At 39.6% G+C, this 21,800-nt stretch overlaps 3 protein-coding genes across 5 annotated transcripts; all 3 read left to right on the forward strand.

Annotated features, from left to right (window-relative positions):
• Positions 1-31: 31 nt before the first annotated feature.
• Positions 32-10,793, forward strand: LOC311272431 (uncharacterized protein). Of its 3 annotated transcripts, none has more exons than XM_084378820.1 (3): positions 35-672; positions 2,487-2,912; positions 8,128-10,793. In XM_084378820.1, exons 1-3 carry the CDS (start codon positions 531-533, stop codon positions 9,714-9,716), a joined length of 2,157 nt encoding a protein of 718 aa, XP_084234946.1. In that variant the 5' UTR covers positions 35-530; the 3' UTR covers positions 9,717-10,793. The 3 variants fall into 3 exon arrangements, with proteins under 3 accessions (XP_084234947.1, XP_084234946.1, XP_084234945.1); XM_084378819.1 differs by having other exon boundaries at positions 37-690; XM_084378821.1 differs by lacking the exon at positions 8,128-10,793 and having other exon boundaries at positions 32-690; positions 2,487-5,586.
• A 1,435-nt stretch (positions 10,794-12,228) lies between these two features.
• Positions 12,229-17,886, forward strand: LOC311272603 (uncharacterized protein). Its single transcript, XM_084379136.1, has 2 exons — positions 12,229-12,787; positions 14,911-17,886. The coding sequence occupies exons 1-2, from the start codon at positions 12,748-12,750 to the stop codon at positions 15,981-15,983; spliced, it is 1,113 nt and encodes a 370-aa protein (XP_084235262.1). The 5' UTR covers positions 12,229-12,747; the 3' UTR covers positions 15,984-17,886.
• Positions 17,887-18,248: 362 nt separating this feature from the next.
• On the forward strand, positions 18,249-21,059 carry LOC311272817 (uncharacterized protein). Its single transcript, XM_084379509.1, has 2 exons — positions 18,249-18,749; positions 20,081-21,059. The coding sequence occupies exons 1-2, from the start codon at positions 18,578-18,580 to the stop codon at positions 20,899-20,901; spliced, it is 993 nt and encodes a 330-aa protein (XP_084235635.1). The 5' UTR covers positions 18,249-18,577; the 3' UTR covers positions 20,902-21,059.
• The last annotated feature ends 741 nt before the right edge of the window (positions 21,060-21,800 follow it).

Raw genomic sequence — 21,800 nt, forward strand, 5'->3', positions numbered from 1 at the left:
CTTTTACTTTGGAAATCACCGACAACGCTGCACCGGAAAGGATTTGCCTCACTGTGATATGCTAACTGTACAAAGCGCAATGTACCGCGGCTTTTTCGTTACATATTACGTGCGTTTCAACAATATACAGTCTGATTAAAACACCAGAGTCTGTATTTATGGATACACTTGTCCAAAAAGTGAAATCCGTGCAAATGTCGGGATGTTTCAGCATGTTAGTGCTAAAGGACGTTAGCGTAGCTTGCTAGCAGGAAATAGACGGAGCTGGGCCACACAGAGCTACTCAGATTTATTAGCTTTAATTTACAGTCATCGAAATCGTACAAACGTCCAGATAAGCCTGTGTGAAAAGCCTCTGTGCTGTTCTTTTAAAATGTAAAAATATTTGAAGTATCTCCCGGTGTCGGTCGATGTGAGGCTAACGGCTGCTAGCTGGAAATATAACATTCAGCATCACAGCGCACATCAGAGTGAGCAGACAGTTTTTAACGGAGTGTTTCTGGAGGAAAAGTTCGTGTGAGTCAGTAAAAATGTCTAAAGTCCAAACGCTGAGAGTTTTTGTGAAGCAGCGACTGACTGCGGCTGCTGAAGAGATATTTGAGCTGTTTGAAAGGACGATAGCAGAGTACGAGGAGGAACTGAGTCGACAACGGAAACTACTGGACGCCGGAGGTCGGTCACACCGAGCAGGTTCGACACTTCACACTCTGACATCAAGCTCTTTATTGTTATGAGCAACAGTGTTATTATAGGATCCTTGAACAGCAACACAGCGGGAGACATCACCGTCTGTGTCATCATGTGAGGTTCAGGAGATGTGATGATACTAGGGACTCAAGATATCGATTTTTTTTCAGCCGACACATAACTGATAATTATCTGACTCTCATGGCCAATACCGATAAAATAACCGATAATAGAAACCAACACTTTAATGCTTTTTTAATGCACAACTGAGTGTGAGAAAGGCTACAACGTAGTGAGCAAAGATGCTTTATTTGATATGTTATAGCTTTGATAAGACTTTTTCCCTCATGTTGTGTTCTTCTTGTAAAGACGTGTGGCTCATGTCTACATTGTGTGGCTTGACACAGCTGCAGCAGTTTGACGTTACGAGCGCTACAACAGCGTGTTTTTTGTTGTTTCTTCTGTTTTAATTGGCTGCTAACAAAACAACTTTAAAGGTGCCACCACCTGCTGTGTGTAGACGCTGCACTTGCTAAGCCTTCAAAAGCAATTTTTTATCTGCCGATATGGCTCCATATCTGAAAATGTGTCATGGCCTCAAACTGTGCAAGTGCACAAAGTTTCATGCTTTTATTAAAAAGTGAACGTTTTTTGTGAGTGTTTCGTTTCTGCATAGCCTTGGCTTCTGGCTATTGGCTCATCACTGTTGGCGATATGACGTTAATAACTGCACAGTGGAGCTGTTGTGTTATTAACAAAAAAGCAGAACATTTGTTTTCAAAAATAATTTATCAATTAATGCAGTCAATTTCATAAAATAAAAGGAATGCAGCTCTTTCATCTTCTCTACCAGTTATGTTTCATATTATATTTCAGATGACTAAGGACACCAGGGAATGGTTTGGCACACTGTAAACTGGAGCATATCACTGAAAATAATTCCACCATTCCTATTCATTTAAATGAAAATCAGTTTTTAAACAGGATTCTGAATCAAATCTACATCCAGTTTTTCTGATAGTACTGAATCGGAGATGTTGGCAGTGTGATAGATCAGTAGGAAACAGAACGGTTGGGAAGCTCACCAGTGACGTCTGTTGGTTAAACCTGCACTGATCAGATAAGACACTTACCACCAGGCTAAACAACTTTTCTGGAGAAAACCCTGATACCTGTAAAAAGTCTCAACAACTACCGATCTGTACCAGTCACTCGTTCTCCTGCACATAAGACGACATCCAAGCTAGCCTGGACCCCCACCAGTTTGCAGTCAGATCCACAGATGCCATCTCCACTGCCCTCCGCTCAGTCTTCACACGACTTGAAAACACCCACAGAATGCTGTTCGTTTATTTCAGCTCAGCATTCAACACAATCTCCCCCATGAAACTGCACTCTGAGCTTGAGTACCACACTATGTGATTAGACCTCCATGCAAACAACTGGTTCACAGTTGGGAGGAGTGACTGTGGACCAGGCTACACAGCCTGTGTGTTCCTACTGTGAGCCTTACCATGCTGCCACTAGGGACAAGCTAGCAGGCCTGATATTATGGGCTAGGGCTAGGGCTAGGATTAGTTGTCGACATCTTTATATCGGATATTCAATATCTGGCAAACACTGTCCATCAACTGTGACTGTGTGTGAGCACCAAGCATCGATGTTGTAAACACAGAGTCCAGTTTACATGTGAACATAACATGAACGTGAAATTGCAGCTGCCTTGCTAATAAGCACTGTATGCTAATAGTTTTAGTTTGAAGGACTGTGTAACATGTGCATATCATTATTCTCCACAGATGTCCAGCAGCTGTCGGTGAGTAAAGATCAGGTTCCCCCTGAGCAGCAGGACCAGGAGAACCCACAACAGCTGCTACACATTAAAGAGGAAGAGGAGGAACTCTGGACCAGTCAGGAGGGAGAGCAGCTTCAAGGGGTGGAAGAGGCTGATATCATCAAGTTCACCTTCACTCCTGTCCATGTGAAGAGTGAAGAAGATGACGAAGAGAAACCTCAGTCCTCACAGCTTCATCAAAGACAAACTGAAGAGATCAGAGATGGAGAGCATTTGAAGGCAGATAGTCATGACAAGACGTCACACTCTTCTGATCCTGAGACTGATGACAACATCTCTGAACCTGAGACTGATGACAGTTGTGACTGGAGGGAGACCAGAGAACCTCAGCCAGATTTAAATCCTCTGCAAAACAATGACGTACCTGCAGGTAATATGGACCGTAGTAATGAAAAACACTCAGTCAGCTCCTCTGAATGTTCTTCAAGCTTTGGGAACAAGAGTCATCGGCAGAAACCCGATGAAAACCAAGCAGAAGTTTCAACAATTAGTTGCTCAGTTTGTGGTAAAAGTTACGACTCTAAGAACTCTTTGAAGTCTCACATGAGACTTCATTCAAAAGAAAAACGTTTCAGCTGCTCAGTTTGTAAAAAAACTTTTCAGTGGAGAAGAAACCTTGTTGCACACATGAGAATCCACACCGGGGAGAAACCCTTCAGTTGTTCTGTCTGCGGCACCAAATTCACACATCGCTCAAATTTGACTTCACACTTAAAACTTCATACAGGAGAAAAACCTTTCACCTGCTCAGTTTGTAAGATGAGTTTCAGTCTGAGAAAGACTTTGGACGCACACATGAGCATCCACACTGGAGAGAAACCCTTTAGTTGTGAAGTTTGTGGTAAAACATTTGCACGAAAGGCTCATATGAGACAACACTTAGCTCTCCACACAGAGGAGAAATCATTCAGCTGCTCAGTGTGTGACAAAACTTTTTCATGGAGAGGAGATTTTGTGAGTCACATGAAAATCCACTCAGGTGAAAAGCACTTCAGTTGTTCCTTCTGTGGTAAAAGATTCGCACAAAACTCAAGTTTGACCTCTCACCTAACTCTCCACACAGGAGAAAAACCTTTCAGCTGCTCAGTTTGTAGCACGAGTTTCAGTCTCAGAAAGAACTTGACGAGGCACATGAGAATCCACACTGGGGAGAAACCATTTAGTTGTTCAGTTTGTAGTCAAACGTTCACACAACATGGAACGCTGAAACGACACCTGGCTGTCCACACGGGGGAGAGACCATTTAGTTGTTCAGCTTGTGATCGGAAATTCACTCGGCTCTCGCATATCAAAAATCACAAGTGTGTCGGTGAGAGCAGCGGCGTCAACGAAGCTGAAGAGACGGAGGGCACGCGTGACTCAGCGCTGAACAGCTGAAAACTGTGACGCATTCTCAAAATAAGTTGTGCTAAAACTCTTCTATGATGAAACAACATGACCATTTATTTTGTTTGTTTCTGGGAACTGTGCTTTTTTGGTTTTATGTGTATTTGTTAATTTAAAATGTATTAAACTGTCAAACAGTATTTTAGGACACCTATGCAGCACTTAGGTCTACATTAGTTTGAAATGTGATTTAAATTAAATTTCTTACCTCCCAAGAATGGAAGTTAGTAATTTAATGGACTGTCCCGGTCTTCTGTTGATCTTTCATTATGTGAAAGCATAAACAATTGAATTTTTGACTGCTCATACTGTATTTTTATTATTTTGATAAAATCACGTCTGTAGACCAACTCACAATACAACAGCTGATGTGTTGGATCAGCACAGCTGCCTTTAAAGCAAAGTGCATCAACTCAAAAATAGAACTTTGGAAGTGTTTGTTCTGGATAATATCATTAATAATGATTTTACTTAATTGAAGGGTTTATTTTGCTGCTTCAGTCAAGAATCAAATCATGATGTAATAGTCAGTGTAAACTGGTACAACTGAGCAAAAACAGGTTCAAACAGCAAATTCTGTATAAACACGTTTATTGTCATGAACAGACTGTTTATTGCTAGATGATGACATAGTTAAAGGAAAAGGCTTATGATTTTCATTTTTTAAAGTATTGGCAACGAATCTTATGCAGATTTAAACCAACGATGTGTTTGTCCGTCTCTAAAAACATCCAGATTTGCTCATTAGTTCCTACTGAAGGCATGAATCTTTAACGCACAGTTACAGATAATTACAAGTTAAAAGACAACCCTTCAGATGTTCTAAAACAGCAGCGCACTGTACTTTATATACATATATAATGATTATAGAAATATATACAGTAACTTGTATTTATTCTCTACAGAATGAGAAACATAATTTAGCTTAATAAACTAGCAGGTTTGATGATGTTTGCCTGACGTCCACTGGACGGCAGCAGTCTCACTGAGCTACGTTCAGAAACATAAATTCAAGTTTTACACTTTTTTAAATGAATATTTCTGCTCATTTTTGTGTCATTTAGTTTCTACTAACCCCTTTAAATGTGCCTAAATGAAATTGATAATTTTCATTTTCTCTGACATATATATTGAATTAAGGACTGCAACTTTATCAGTGGGATATTTCAGGGGTTGATTCATAGTTAAAGTTATAAACTTCTGATGATTTAAAAAACAAAAGTTTTATGGGTACACGGCCATGAATCTGTTTCTGCCCTCATGTATCTGCAGAAGAAAGGCTGTGTGTGAACTGGGATTTACTTTTATTCTATTATTATTGTCATTTTGATAATGTAGACTGTTTGAATTCATGCTAAAATAATGTACAGTATCGTAGGAGAGATGAACAATAAGAAATATCTCCTGTTTCTGTCGACTTTTACTTTGAAATCCCTGCAGGAAGTGTACAGTTTTTTTGCCGGCAGCAGTTCATCATATTGTAAAAGAAGTTACTGTTGGGTTAAATCACTGTATTCATGTTCATTTGACTGTAAGTTATTGAATTTCTACTTGCTGTATTTAAGGGTTGTTTTTGTCACTGTTGTTATTTTTACTTAGTAAAGAAACTTGTAACTGTTGTCTGAAGTGCTGTTTAAATAAAATATGTGCCAGCTGTTCATTTATTGAGTTGGATTTAAGTACCGTTTACTTTAACTTCACTTGTGGTTTTCTATGTTGACTTAAATAGATGATGGTGTGTCTACCAGTGTTACTGCTAACGAAAGATCAATACATTTTATTTTGAAATGCAGCAAAATGACACCGGAAGCGATTGTGCTTACCTGTGACTTTGATGCTAGCTTTTTCCGTTTTGTAGCAGCGGTTTCGTGCGTTACAATAAGATCAGACCGGAGTGAAACACCAGATCCTGCGTGGATGAACTTGTTTAAGTGGACTCTGTGAACTTTTGGGATGTTTCACCTCAAACTCATCGAGCTTTTAAGTCATGAAGGAGCTAAAGGCTAAGCTATAGGAACGTTAGCGTAGCTCGCTAGCAGGAAGTAGACGGAGACGGACTCGGTCAAAGTGCAGTCGGAGTGGCTTTAATGGAGACCAAGCTGTGTCATTCACGGACCCAACATGTCCAGATGAATCTGCCTGAGGAGACTCTGAGCTTTAAACATGTTTAACAGCTGAATTATCTGCTGCTGTCCTTCGGAGCTAATGAAGCTAACTTAGCTCGTTAGCTGGAAATAGACGGAGCCGAACGGACTGTAAACACAGCGCACATCAGAGTGAGCAGACAGTTTTTAACGGAGTGTTTCTGGAGGAAAAGTTCGTGTGAGTCAGTAAAAATGTCTAAAGTCCAAACGCTGAGAGTGTTTGTGAAGCAGCGACTGACTGCGGCTGCTGAAGAGATATTTGAGCTGTTTGAAAGAACGATAGCAGAGTACGAGGAGGAACTGAGTCGACAACGGAAACTACTGGACGCTGTTTTCAAGCCTCAGGTCCAGTTACACAGAGCAGGTTGGTTCCGTTCTTCATCAGTGAAACTCCTCCTCAGCTCACTGCTTCAATTATGTGACAGGAGATTCATAAAGACACAGAAAGTGTGATATAAACAGTACCACGAAACTGTGCTGCTGTTGAAGGTGTACAGTGGTGACACAATGACTAAACAGGTTTGTGTTTCCGAGTCATTCAGAACCAACTCTCACAGAACTCAGTTCATGTCACAGACTTTCTCAAAGAAGTTAATGCAGAAACTTCTATTAGATTCATGAGATCTTGTAAAATCCAACAGCTTTACTTAAGTTCTGAATGTTTGAAGTTTGTCCCTCTGAGCTGAATGTAATCATTGTTCTGGTTCTGGGGGGGGGGGGGTGAAAGAATGAATGAATAGATATAGAAAACACTCAGTACAGCACACGGTCCTCACAGTAGATTGATATTTTCATGATTCGTCTCCCAGATGTTGTTAAACTCAGAGGCTTTCTTCAGAATTATATAAGTTAGTTTTTCAAGAGACAAACTTGATAATAATCAGCTTTAACCTGAATAATCTTTCATTTTCAAAAACTAGAATCTCCACTAGTTTTCATTTTTTTGCAACTAAATTAGTCGGTGTTCTCGATGTAACATCTAGAATGATTTGCTCCTGTATACATATCTCTGCAGATGAAGCTTTGGAGCTGAAAAACACACTTTTTAAGCTATTTTGACTGTATATTTTGCGAAAGGATTAGTTAAAGTGATGGTCGAGGTATGTTGATGTGGGGTTGTATGAGGTACTGATCTTTTATCAGTGTGTTACCTGCAGTAGATGACCGTAAGCTCTCCCGTGTGGAGAAGCAGCGCATAGCACCGACAGCAAGACGGCCTTTTCTGTTGGGACTATGTTCCCTCAACTGTACGACAACCATACATACGCAAACGTGCAGCTGTGCCTGCTGCGCATTGTGTTAAGCCACAGATCAGCCAGTTGGGTCAGACTTTCAGCGGCTGTCTGACGTCAATATAAAGCACCAAAAATGTTCAAAAGATTCTACTTTTTACTCAATTCGATACGCTGATTTGATCCTTTTTGCTTCCCTGCAAGTATCTTGATAAGTTGTCTTGGACTCTTGGACCCTGCTGCATATAAAGATAAATGTTATTCCATCCGCGTCCCTTCATGATCTTAAGCAGTAAAACATTCGAGAATCTTCAGCTGAGAGGTTAATTTGAACTTGTGGGTTGACGTGCACATTATATGAGCGTTGAGCTGCAGCTGCCTTGATATCAGTTCTGCTCTGATGAAATACGCAGCGCAGGATTTGCTTGTCGTGTCGGGAAACACTTCCTGTACAAGCAGCGTGGCTCCAGTGGCGTCTCATCTTCAGTGTAACACGGTCGGTTCTCATCAGAAATAGACGATGAAAATGATGTTTTGATAATCACGTCTCCTTCATGTCATCATTTCACTTCTTTAGTTGACAGTGAAGCACAAGTTATATTTAGTTGTTTTTTGGTTTTGTTACATTTAAAGTTGAAGGAATTCCACAGTGAAAAGACATTTTTTTTTAAAAGTTGAATGAATGTTTTGTGTTTTCATAGTCAGTGAGTCGACTGAACTGGAAATATTAATAATTTGTCATGAATGAGCCCCGACGCTTGTAGTTGTTTTTGTTTTGACGTCTGCACATGTGATACAAAATGTGCAACACTTTTCTCCACAGATGTCCAGCAGCTGTTGGGGAATGGAGAAGAGGTTCCTCCTGAGCCGCAGGAGGGGAGCTCCAGTCTGGACCAGGAGGACCCACCAGAGGTGCAGCCGATTAAAGAGGAACAGGAGGATCTCGGGACCAGTCAGGAGCGAGAGCAGCTTCAACTCCCGGTGAAGAGTGAAGAAGATGATATAGAGAAACCTCAGCCCTCACAGCTTCATCAACACCAAACCAAAGAGATCAGGGATGCAGAAGGTCTGAAAACAGAAGCTGACGGAGAGGACTGTGGAGGATCAGAACCAGCCAAGGACCCAGATCCAGATAGAGAATTACGACCAGTTAGTCATGACGAGGCGTCAGACTCATCTGAACCCGAGACTGATGACAGTTGTGATTGGACGGAGACCAGGGAACCTCAGCCAGATTTAAACCCTCTGCAAAACAATGACGTACCTGCAGGTAATATGGAACGTAGTAATGAAAAACACTCAGTCAGCTCCTCTGAATGTTCTACAAGCTTTGGGAACAAGAGTCATCAGCAGAAACCCGATGAAAACCAAGCAAACATTTCAACAATTAGTTGCTCAGTTTGTGGTAAAAGTTACGACTCTGAGAACTCTTTGAAGTCTCACATGAGACTTCATTCAAAAGAAAAACGTTTCAGCTGCTCACCAGTTGTCTCCTCTGAATGTTCCACAAGCGTTGGTCACAAAGAACATCTGCAGAAACCTGATGAAATCCAAGCTGAAACGAAGACATTTAGTTGCACAATTTGTGATAAAAGTTATGGATTTAAGAGCTCCTTAAAGTCTCACATGAGAGTTCATTCAAAGGAAAAACATTTCAGCTGCTCAGTTTGTAAAAAAACGTTTCAGTGGAAGAGAAACCTTTCGACACATGTGAGAAAGCACACCGGGGAGAAACCCTTCAGTTGTTCTGTCTGCAGGAAAAAATTTGCACAGCGGTCAAATTTGACTTCACACTTAAAACTTCACACGGGAAAAAAATCGTTCTCCTGCTCAGTTTGTAAGATGAGTTTCGGTGACAGCAGCACTTTGAACAGACACGTGGGAACCCACACCAGGCGGAGACCTTTCAGTTGTTCAGTTTGTGGTAAAAGATTTGCACGAAAAACACACATGAAGCAACACTCAGTCGTCCACACAGAGGAGAATCCGTTTGATTGTTCAGTTTGTCAAAAAACTTTTCAGTGGAAATGCGACGTTGTGAGGCACATGAAGATTCACACAGGGGAGAAACCCTTCAGTTGTCCTGAATGTGGTAAAACATTCATACTAAAGTCAAGTTTGACTTCACACTTAACACTTCATACAGGAGAAAAACCTCACAAATGCTCAGTTTGTGACGCAAGTTTCAGTCTGAGAAAGAATTTGAATGCACACATGAGAATCCACGGTGCTGAGAAACAGTTCAGCTGTTCAGTTTGTGGTAAAAGATTCACACAACATGGAACTCTGACCCGACACCAGGCTGTCCACACGGGCGAGAGGCCGTTTAGTTGCAGTGTTTGTGAAAAAAGATTCACTCAGCATTGTCATTTTAAAAAGCACAAGTGTGTTCAGAGCAGGAGAAGTAAATGAAGCTGCAGAGATGCCTGAACGGAAAGACTCGACTCACAACTGATCAGTTAAAAACTTGTGATACAGACGACTGTGATAAAAGGGGGAACGACTAACATGGTTGGTGTCCGATATTCACGCTTGTTGTACCTCGCGTGTATATGTTAGCATTTTGTTCTGTCACTTTAAATACGAATGTGTTTGCCTTTAAAGGAATGACGCACCGCTCGGTCTTGCTTACCTCTGTTAGTGGTAAGTCATGTTGAGGCTGTCTGTCCACAAGTGCTTTTTTCTTAACGCCAGCGTCTTTTTTCAATTGTTCCCAATGTGCTGTGAGCGGCTGCAGTAGCAGGTCTGTAAATATATTGTTGTCATCGAGACAAGACCTACAAACGCTTCATCTCAGCTCTTGAACGCACAGCCAGCACTTCACTGCCTCAAAATAAACACTATGTGGACACGGACTGTAAGAGTGCTTTATCTTTGTTCATAATTTGATTGTTCTTTCAATGCATACACTATTAACCTTCAGGACTTCAGACAAGGACAAAGACTTGTACATCTGCATATTATTCATCATATCTGTTCTGTGAACATGTAGGCTATGATGCGAGCTACGTTAGCCAAATATTAAGTTGTCTCAGTGTATGTGGTGACACAAGTGTTAACTCGAACATCATTGATGCTGAAGATTTACTGTTTGTTCCAGAGGAGTTCAGTGATGCACCGTCTGTAAACCTGCGGCGTCTTTATTTCACACTACACAAGATTACACCTGTTGCATAAGAACAAATACTGACCAGTGAATGTGTAGTTGTGTAACAATAAATGATCTGTTTTATGTGATTTAAAGTAATATTAAAAGTTGTTTTCATAAGTTTGTATGATTCAATTTGGACTCTTTCAAAGGTCGTGTAATAAGTTTCAAACTTCAGCATTTGTCTTGAATTTCTAAATCAGTGAATCCCTGAGTGTGTTCCTCTGAGGTGATGGGTTTATTTTGTCTTTTTTGTGTGTGTGTCTACATTATTTTGTCTGATATTTGTTGTTTGAAAATGTGATTTATGAATTAAACAACTGAACTGATCTCCCAAATCATTTCATTCTGGGACTTGTGTGTGTTTATTGCAGTTGTTCTGTAAACGAATTAAACTTCACAAGATCCACACTTGATCTTTTTCCAGCTCAGATTAAATTCTTCTGAACTTCTGAATGCATTGTTTTTAGTACTGTGGATTTTGACTTAATCTCTTTCATTATAGTCTCATCACAAAGGGATTAAATCTATCATTAAATCGATTTTTATCATTTCTAATTATAAATCAGTAAGGATACTTTGGTGTTTGTGCTGGATGTTATGAGTATAAAGTTTCCTTTGTTTAACTGAAAGCAGATTTTTTTTCCTGCTTGAGTCAAGAGTTTGTTTTTCAGAAAATATGTTTCTCATCCCTGGTTTAACATGTGTATCAGTTCACTCATGTAGCAAACTTAAAATGTAAAAAACATGTCTTTCAATCATGAACAGACTGTTTACTGGAAGACTTAAAGACACAGTTGAAGGGTGAAGCTTGTAATATTCAAATGTTTGATTATTGTCAACAAACCTCGTGGGTTTTTAAACCAACAATAAATTTGTACATCTCTTAAAACTGTCTGACTATAGTTTATCTCCCTGATGTCCACTGGAGGGCAGCAGAGTCTCACTGAACTACATTCAGGATGGATGTTGGACTTGAGTGTTTTCAGCTGATACAAGTTTCTTTAGATTTTATAAAAGTAAGTTTGTGGTAACTAAGTTGAAGGTCAGTTTTGTTCAGCTCAACAGACGTATCAGTCATGACACTTCCTCCTCTTGCTGTCTGACAGTAGAACCACTGGGAGAAGAGATGATACTGGTGAGCAGCTCTTCATCCTCTAAACTACCTCCTGTCTCATCTTCAATCAGCTGATGTCCCTCCACTCCCACATCTCCTCATACACCTAAAGACTAAAACACTGCTCACTTTACTGTTTTACATCTAAATGTAGCATACTACTGATGCACCCAGATTTTTATTTTGATATATTATTCAACGAGGAAGCTTCAACCATTATATCACAAAATCAGTTTCTGGTTGAGCAAGAACAGAGAAAAGTTTCCACATGTATGATATGAAATACAGCTGGTTCAGAAACAAGTGAAAGAGGCACAAATAAATCAAATTAATAAGTAAAGAATGAAAAAAAGGAAATAATCATAATAAATAAATAAAGAATAAAAGAAGCAGGGCTCATCTCAGATTTATACAGTACAGGGGGAATGAAGAGAATACAGAAGTTATTATTCGCTACCATGGAAGGTAATGTAATAATAGTAATCTTAATCTTATTTTACTTTTATTTTACTCGTAGTATTTCTATATTTACTTAAATAAGGATTATAATCTGGATGTTTTTGTTCCATTGTTACTGCTTAATATAGAGACAGAATCGGATCACTTTTATTTTGAAAATAAGCAAAGTAGTACCGGAAGCGATTGTTCTTCCCGTGGCTAACAAGCTAACTTGTTCCGTTGTGTGTTAGCGGCGGTTTCGTGCGTTACTGTAAGACACAGTCAGAGTGAAACAGCAGAGTCTGGATGGATGAACTTGTTTAAGAGGAGTCTGTGTGAACTTTTGGGATGTTTCACCTCAGACTCATCGACATTTGTAGCCAGGAAGAAGCTAAAGGCTAAGCTAAATGACGTTAGCGTAGCGTGCTAGCAGGAAATAGACGGAGACAGTGCCGGTCGGAGTCGCTTCGATAGAGAACAAACTGTAATACAGAACCAACATGTCCAGATGAACCTGTGTGATGAGACTCTGTGCTGCTCACTTTATTTTTAAATATTTAACATCTGAATTATCTCCTGGTGTCAGACGAAGCTAATGAAGCTAACTTAGCTGGTTTTGCAGGAAATAGACGGACCCGAACCTGCTCTAATGTAGCATTAGCATCGCAGGACACATCAGAGTGAGCAGACAGCTTTTAACGAGTGTTTCTGCAGGAAGAGTCACTGTGAATTAGGAGAAAATGTCACTGGACGCTGTTGTGAAGACTGAAGACGGAGCAGGTTTGTTCTCTTTACTTCTGATTCTCACTTTAAACTGAAACCAATTCATTATTGTCTTAATACACAAATACTACAAGCAAAGAATGAATTAATGCAAATGAATAATCAATTTACTTCCATTACTGAACCTGTGGACCATTGTACGCTCCCATATAACTATATACAAGGACCAATGCCAATGAAATTAATGGTTTTTATGAAAATGTATTCACAAAGGCACATAAAGTGTAACATTTAGACTATAAGAAATATATAAACTATTGTTGTAGGTTTACAGTGATGATAAAATGACTAGAACAGGTGATTGTAAAGTAATCTAATGTGTTTTTTGGTCATTCATCATCAACTTTTCCAAGTTCATGTTCTGAAAAAATCACTGTAAAAGCTTCTATAACGTTCACAGGACCTACAGCTGCACCCTGGATCTTTATTAGTTCAGCTGTCAGAGGTCATTTAAAGGAGCACTGTGTAGTTTTGTAGAAGAAATTCAAACTCAGAATTGTAATATTTACAATATTAATGAGGCAACAATACAAACTCAGAAATATGTATTAAACAAGCTGTTCTCAGAGGAAAATAAAGTCCCAGAACACTGTGAACAACCAGGAAACTTTAAGGATCATTTACAACATGTATTGATTTAAATAGTTGTTGCAGAATCTTTACAATCGTCACATTAATATGTATAAACAATAAATAATTTTATACCTGAACAAAGAATCTTTCGTCTTCTAAAAATAATATCTCCTTTAGTTTTCACTTTGTTGCAACCAAATTTTGATTCCTTGTAGATAAATATGTATAAATATATAGATCTAGATATATATCCACTTGTAAAGAACGTGTTCATCATGTCCGTCTTCAGTTCCAGTGATTTCTAACGCTTCATGTTTCTGTGATGAAATGACTGGAACACAAACTACTTTGTCACAAAAAACATTCATGAAGTTTGGTTCAGTGATGAATTTATTAAAGGTCTTCTGACAATGTGACCAAATCTGCTGGATCAAAAATATACATACAGAAATTCTAATATTTGGTTGAACTTCTCTTGGGCATTTTCACCTCAGTTAGCTGCATTTGATATCCATCCTCAAGCTTCTGATCGTCCTCTGGATGAATTTTTAACCGCTCCTCTTGACAAAATTGTGACAAAACCTCAGTTCTGGCCTGATTGATCCGTTCCTTCACCACTTCTGATGTGTGTTTGAGATCATTGTCCTGTTGGAACACCCACCTGCACCCAAGAGCCAACCTTCAGCTGCTGATTTTAGGTTTTCCTGAAGAATTTGGAGATAATCCTCCTTCTTCATTATTCCATTTACTTTCTTTAGAGCAGCAGATCCACTGGCAGCAGAACCGCCCCACAGCAGAACACTACCAGCACCATGCTTGACAGTAGGTTTGGTGTTCTTGGGGTTAAAGGCCTCACCTTCTCACCTCCAAACATATTGCTGCTCATTGTGGTCAAACAACTCAGTTTGTTTCATCCGACTGCAGAGTTTTCCTCCAGAAGGTGTTTTCTTTGTCCACGTGATCAGCAGCAAACTTCAGTCCAGCTTTAAGGTGCCGTGTCTGGATCAGGAGCTTCTTTCTTGTTCATGTTGGTGTAAAACACACCTGACTGTGGACACTGACACCCGTCTCTTCCAGCTAATTCATTGCAGACTTGCTTTCTGGTGGTTTTTTGTTGACTCTTGACCATCCGGACCAGTTTTCTCTCAGCAGCAGGTGATAATCTGATGGTGGCAGTGACACAACTGTGACATGCACTTTATACTTACAGTTGTTTGTACAGTTGATCTTGGGACCTGTAACTGCTTTAAAATGACTCCAAGTGACTTTCCTATAATAATGGGCCCTTTCAGATCAATGCTGAGCTCCTTAGACTTTTTAGTGTTTGTGGCTGAAAAGTCACCAGCTGTTATCAATCAGAACCACTCAGGAGAAGTTAAGAGGCCATGCTACTTTCTATATCACCAAAATTGAAATAATGACTTCACAGTATGAGAAACAAAATGAGAAACATTTCTTCAAACCTTTAAGGAAGCAGTGATGTCAGCTGTCTAATTGTTAAAAGGAAACATGCTTTTCTAAAACATGTATTTCTTTATTCTCCACAGACGTCCAGCAGCTGTTGGTGATTAAAGAAGAGGTGGAGTGGAGCTCCAGTCTGGACCAGGAGGACCCACCAGAGCTGCCACACATTAAAGAGGAACAGGAGGAACTCTGGATCAGTCAGGAGGGAGAGCAGCTTCGAGGGCTGGAGGAGGCTGATATCACCAAGTTCACCTTCACTCCTGTCACTGTGAAGAGTGAAGAAGATGATGAAGAGAAACCTCAGTCCTCACAGCTTCATCAAATCAAAACTGAAGAAATCAGAGATGTTGAGCATTTGAAAACAGAAGCTGATGGAGAGGACTGTGGAGGACCAGAACCAGCCTGGAACTTTAATCCAGATACTCATTTACAGCCTGCTGATGATGAAAAGACTTCACACTCCTCTGAACCCGAGTCTGATGACAGTTGGGTTTGGGAGGACACGAGGCAACCTCGGCCAGCTTTAAGGAATAAGGACATGAAATGTATCATTGGAAAAACGTCCAACAGCTCTGAATGTGCTACAAGCTCTGACAGCAAGGCACATCTGAAGAAACAAGATGGAGGACAAACAGAAGTGAAACCATTCAGTTGCTCAGTTTGTGGCAAAAAATACCCACAGAAGAAGTCTTTAACAAGTCACATGAGGATTCACTCAAAGGAAAAACGTTTCAGCTGCCCGGTCTGTAAAAAATCGTTTCTATGGAGAGGAAGTGTTGTGGTGCACATGAGGACCCACACAGGGGAGAAACCCTTCAGTTGCTCTTTTTGTGGCACAAAATTCACAGACAGCTCATCTTTGACAAAACACTTGAGAGTCCACACAGGAGAAAAACCTTACAGCTGCTCAGTTTGTAAAAAGAGTACAAGCGACAGCAGTTCTCTGATCAAACACATGAGAATCCACACTGGAGAGAAACCGTTCAGTTGTTCAGTGTGTGGTAAAACATTTGCACTACAAGGAACCCTGAGACAACACCTGACTACCCACACGGGACAGAAACCATTCAGCTGCAGCGTTTGTGATAAAAAATTCACTCGCCCCATTCACCTCCGACAACACAAGTGTGTGGGTGAGAGCACCAAAAATAAATGAAGCTGCAGAGATTCTTGTTGAGCCATTTTTTTCTTGCAGGATTAAAGTACTGAGAGCAAAGCTTGGTTCAACACTGATCAGTGATCAGACTCCAAAATAAGAAGTGAATCAGCCGATATTCACCTTGTTCACGGCTGTCGGCCTGTAAGGCAATAAGATAATAAGATGATTTTTATCTGTACATTTTGCGTCAGGACATTCATGACATCCACACCGTCAATTTGTAATGCTATGGAAGAACTAAACTAGAACTATGCCTCCGCTTCAAAGAAAGTAAAGCTCCTATGAAGCTACGATGTGGTTCAAGGTCACTTCGACCCCTCAATATGTAAGGTTGCAGTGACCTTTGACCTCCAATATCTAATCAGTTCACTCTTGAGGCAAAGTGTAGATTTGTGCTAAATTTGACAAAAATCCCTCTTGAAATATTGTCCTCACAAGATTTGAGGTCACAGTTATCAGTTATTCCTTCCAAGTGGACGTCTGTACCAAATTTTAAGAAATTCCCTCGGGCGTTCTTGAGGTGTTTTAGTGACCTTTGACCTCGAACCACCGAAATCTAATCAGTTCATCCTTGAGTGTATATAGATAAAAATATAACAGAATTCCCTCACGGCGTTCTTGAGCTATCGCTATCACGCTCACAAGAAAGGCCCAAACAGACAAATCGCCGTCGGAGGCATAAACATATTATGAATGAGCAGGTGGCTGTAAAGCTGCTGAAAAGACTTTCAAAGCAGTTAAATCTCACAACATGCTTCTATTAAAGGTTTCTTACATTTATATTATTTTTTTACTCTTTGAAAGATGAGTGTAATGAAGAGTCTAATGACTTTATCTCCCTGGCTGTATTACTGAACAAAATAAACATGTTATCCACTAATTTATTTTAAACATCTGTGTCGGCTCAGAATTTCCCGATCGGTGCATCCATAAAAACTACAATGGCACTCAGAAGAAGAGAGTAGACCGATTATCAGGGCGGATATTCAGCATTTTTCTTCCCCGAACAACTTTCTGACCGCTGAGTAATCTGAATCTGCAAAGAAACTAAAGTAATCAAATAAATGTAGTGGAGAGGAAGTATGAAGGAGCAGAAAACAGAAATACAAGTACCTCAAGATTTTACTTAAGAACAGAACTTGAGTATATTTTTTATTTCATCTCTGGTTGATCTGAATATTGACACTAAGATCTTAATTTTTACTGTTTTACTGTAAATGAATATCGCTCGACCCCTACAATAGAGCGCATACCTTCACCAAACTCCGGCAGTCCCCTGTTATATTCGATCTTAGATACCAACCACTTTAAAATGCCTTAAAATCTGTTTTATTCCCTGAGAAATTAACAAAATTGTCGTCAAACATCCGGTGAGAATGAAGTGTTCTCTGTAGCAGAAGTTACTGTGGTCTGTTCTGTGTTCAAAGTTTAGTGGAAATCTGTTCAGCAGAAACAGACAAACAAATGGACACAAATGGAAACAACGTACATAGTGATAATTTAAAAACTTGATTTATTTTATGTCGCCTAAACAGCTTCATGGTCAACAGCAGCTGGATGAGATTTCCAAGTTAAATGGCCTGACTTACCTCAAAACAACGTGATTTATTTCTGATGATTCCTAAACTGCACATCTTGTTTGTCTTGTTGTTGTTTTTTTGTCAGATCACAAGCAGACTTTGTATGACTCTATGTTGAGTGATGTTTTGGCTGCTGTTGTCATTCTTTAAGTGAATATTTTCATCCTGGGAATCATGTTTGTTTATTACAATTTGTAGCAGCAGCAAAAATTCCTGTTAGAAAACAGCCGTGACAACATGAAGAAGAATTGTTGTACTAAAATGATTGTAATATTGGGAAAATCCACACTTGATTAAATTCCTCTGAACTTCTGACTGCACGTTTTTGAGTCCTGTGTTTTCTGACTTCATCTCTTACATCATAGACACTATAAATAAAAGATTGATTACTTTTACTTTGAAAATCAGCTAAGAAGCATAAGATATTTGTTTTTTGTGTTTTTTAATTATTATTTATTTTGTTTATTTATTCATTTACTTGCAGAATGTACCCTCAAGTACATGAAGCCCTGAGGCTACACAGTGTGTACTACTGTCACCTACTGTCTAGTGTGTAGTACACACTACACACTATACACTCTAGGGTGTAGTACACACTAGACAGACAGTAGGTGGCGGCATGCACCTTCACACGGTGGTTTGCGATCCGCCATTAAACTAGAGAAGAAGAAAAAGAAGGAGACGCAGAAGAAGAAAAGACAACGAAGAAGAAGAAGCGGTACTGGAGGCGGCATTACTTATCGGTGCTAACATGTTAACTTATTCGGTTTTGTACAAAGTGCCTGGTCGATAGATACAATATAGATACAATCAGAGAGAAATATCAGAACCTGTGTGGATCAACTTGTTGAAGTTGACTCTGTGGGATCGTCTCCTGTCCTACGGAGCTAATGGAGTTAGCTTAGCTTGTTAGCAAGAAATAGACGGACTGTAAACACAGCGCACATCAGAGTGAGCAGACAGTTTTTAACGGAGTGTTTCTGGAGGAAAAGTTCGTGTGAGTCAGTAAAAATGTCTAAAGTCCAAACGCTGAGAGTTTTTGTGAAGCAGCGACTGACTGCGGCTGCTGAAGAGATATTTGAGCTGTTTGAAAGAACGATAGCAGAGTACGAGGAGGAACTGTGTCGACAACGGGAACTACTGGACGCTGTTTCTGGGCCTCAGGTCCAGTTACACAGAGCAGGTTGGTTCTGTTTACTTCTTATTCTCACTTTACACTGAAACCAGCTGACATCCTCTGCCTCACTAAACCACTTCTTTATTGTCATGTGCAGAAATGTTACTCCCTCCAACAATATTTATGCAATTTATAAAAGTAAAAAAGAGAATATAGAAATAAAGACATAAACTGGTGTAATATAGTGTTTGTGTCAGATATTCCTCCAGGAGAAGTTCAGATACTTGTGTAAAAACAGACTCTGGTAAAAGTAGAAGTACTGATTCAGCTTCTTTACTCCAGTAAAAGTAATCGAGTACAGGCTCTGACATGTACTCAGAGTATCAGAGTAAAAAGTGTCCCTCTGAAGGACATCTGGTCAAAGCTAACTGAAGCTCACTTCATATTAATATAATTCAAAGACTATTAAAGTTAAAGGTAGAATCAGTCGGATTTGTCCCAGCTGTTCCTGAACGCACCACAAAGATAGTTGATAGTTGAGTCTCTTTCAGTGACGTAACAACGTGACAGCATGAATATGACATTAGCATATTACTTTGTGTGTGTTAGTGTGTGTTCGTGACGCATCTTAGAGATGACTCTGCAGTAAAGAGCGCCATGTAAATAAAAATAATTGTTTTTCCTTTAATTGAGCCCAAACCTCCGTGTGGCGTTTAAAGGAAGATGCAACATGATCAGTGGATTTATTGATGCTGCAATCGTCATGTCACAGTGTTTTTAATAAAGTAGCTCGTCTAGTGAGGATGTCCCGTCTGTGCGATCATGTTTGTCATCACGAATTTGCTAACAATGAAGACAAGTCATAGTTCTCAAACTCGGAGGAGGCTCGATGCAGACAGGCGCGTTACTTTCTCATAATGCTCGCGTTGTTTTGATGCAAAGGCTAAAATGCACCTTCAGATAATCACAATAATATATAATAGATGATAATAATAATAATAATAATAATAATAATAATAATAATAACAGATAATCAAAAGTAATTTATTGGAATCAACAATATTTAAAGCCTAAAATGTAGCCGGTTGGACTTGATTGAGTAGTCTGTGACTGGGGTGATTGAGGTCTCTGGGGATCCTGTTGGCCTTTTAATAAACGAGAGTCAGAACAAACCTAAAGAGATAGTGCGTAGTGAATGACAGACTGAAGACACGGGCCGGCCTTTCTTTTTTCTTCTCCTCTTTCTCTTTTAAAGTTTTCCTACATTTAGCTTTAATTGTCTACTTAACAGCCTGCACACTGGGCTGCCTCACCTTTCTGTTTCTTTCTCCTCGTATGTTTCTGCTCTGTTGACTGTCTTCAGCAGTTTTCACAAAGACATTGTTTATTCTCCACAGACGTTCAGCAGCTGTCGGTGAGTAAAGAAGATATTCTCCCTGAGCAGCTTCGACGGCCAGAGGAGGATGATATCACCAAGTTCAAATTCACTCCTGTCCCTGTGAAGAGTGAAGCTGGTGAAGAGAAACCTCAGTCCTCAAAGCTTCATCAGAGACAAAGTGTCTTTGGGATCAGAGATGTAGAGTGTTGGACAACAGAAGCTGCTGGAGCGGACTGTGGAGGACCAGAACCAGCCTGGAACTTTGATTTACAAGCAGCTACTTGTGAGGAGACTCCACACTTCTCTGAACCTGACACTGATGACAGTAGTGATTGGGAGGAGACCAGAGAACCTCAGCCAGGTTCAAACCCTCCATATTACACTGAAGCACCTGTAAGTGATATGGAATATAATACTGTAGAAACTCCTGGCTCCTCTGAACTTGTTACAAACTCTGACAATAAGGAACATCTGCAGAAACTCGATAGAGTCCAAACAGGAGTGAAACCATTGAGCTGCTCGGTCTGTGGTAAAAGGTACAGGAGGAAGAAATTCCTCATGAATCACATGAGACTTCACGCAGAAAGAAAAACTTTCAGCTGCTCAGTTTGTAAAGAAGCCTTTCAAGAGAGGGGACATTTGGTGAAGCACATGAAAACCCACAAAGAGGATAAACGATTCAGCTGCTCTGTTTGCTGGAAAAGTTTCGGGCAACTTCCAACTCTGACACGACACTCGTTGGTCCACACAGGGGAGAAACCGTTCAGCTGCACTGTGTGTGATAAAAGATTCACTCGCCGTTATGTCTTCAGACAACACAAGTGTAACGGAAGCAGCTGAGATGCTTGTTGAGCCGATGTTTGTCCGGCAGGACTAAGGCACTGAGATGACTCAACAATGATCAGTTGCTCTATGATGAAGTGATGTGATTGTTTTAATTGTTTTTATTCGTGTCTATGTTATGTTTAATAAAGCTTCACATATTTCTTAAAACTGTCCCTCCTGTATGACCAGTATGATGAAGTTTTCCCTGATGTCCACTGGATGCCAGCAGATACATTCAGAGACAGAGAAGTTTAAATTTTACACTTTTTAGGAACATTTCTGCTGATTTTTGTGTCATTTATTAGTTTCTGTGCAAAAAACAGTTCCTAAAAAATTAAGGCACTACAAGACTATAATTTAATACTATTATTTTATTAAAGGAAGGATAGGTCACGTTGAAGCCACATATCCATGATATTTTGTGTTTTTTTCAGGAAATTAAGTTGTTGTCTAGAGGACATATCTTTAGTGATATCTATGCCTAAGTATTTGTATACTGTTTTTTTTAACTTGGATGTTACATACGTTTGCACAATCTGTATGATAAAGACACAAGATTTCGCATTTGTTAATATTGAGATGTAAATATTTTTCTTATTAATTTTTATATGTAAATATTAGCATTTTAGCTCAATAGCTTCCAGGTCATTTGATCAATTGACTCAAAATCATGTTGGGATCATGTAACTACACTGGCTGCATGAGATACACCTCTTGTTTTTACATTTTACATCTGTAAATATTTTTTATTAATTTTTATATGTAAATATTAGCATTTTAGCTCAATAGCTTCCAGGTCATTTGATCAATGGACTCAAAATCATGTTGGGATCATGTAACTACACTGGCTGCATGAGATACACCTCTTGTTTTTACATTTTACATCTCTACATATTTTTTATTAATTTTTATAT

The sequence above is a fragment of the Pagrus pagrus genome, assembly GCF_965226575.1.
Source record: "Pagrus pagrus genome assembly, chromosome: 17".
In the NCBI taxonomy this organism is placed as follows: domain Eukaryota; kingdom Metazoa; phylum Chordata; class Actinopteri; order Spariformes; family Sparidae; genus Pagrus; species Pagrus pagrus.

Excerpts from the sequence above, each read along its gene's own strand:
- LOC311272431 (XM_084378819.1), top strand. The coding sequence starts at position 531 with ATGTCTAAAGTCCAAACGCTGAGAGTTTTTGTGAAGCAGCGACTGACT. Across the intron at positions 691-2,486 it reads AGGTCGGTCACACCGAGCAG|ATGTCCAGCAGCTGTCGGTG; the intron begins GTTCGACACTTC and ends TATTCTCCACAG. Across the intron at positions 2,913-8,127 it reads AAACAATGACGTACCTGCAG|ATGTCCAGCAGCTGTTGGGG; the intron begins GTAATATGGACC and ends TTTTCTCCACAG.
- LOC311272817 (XM_084379509.1), top strand. The coding sequence starts at position 18,578 with ATGTCTAAAGTCCAAACGCTGAGAGTTTTTGTGAAGCAGCGACTGACT. Across the intron at positions 18,750-20,080 it reads GGTCCAGTTACACAGAGCAG|ACGTTCAGCAGCTGTCGGTG; the intron begins GTTGGTTCTGTT and ends TATTCTCCACAG.
- LOC311272603 (XM_084379136.1), top strand. The coding sequence starts at position 12,748 with ATGTCACTGGACGCTGTTGTGAAGACTGAAGACGGAGCAG. Across the intron at positions 12,788-14,910 it reads GAAGACTGAAGACGGAGCAG|ACGTCCAGCAGCTGTTGGTG; the intron begins GTTTGTTCTCTT and ends TATTCTCCACAG.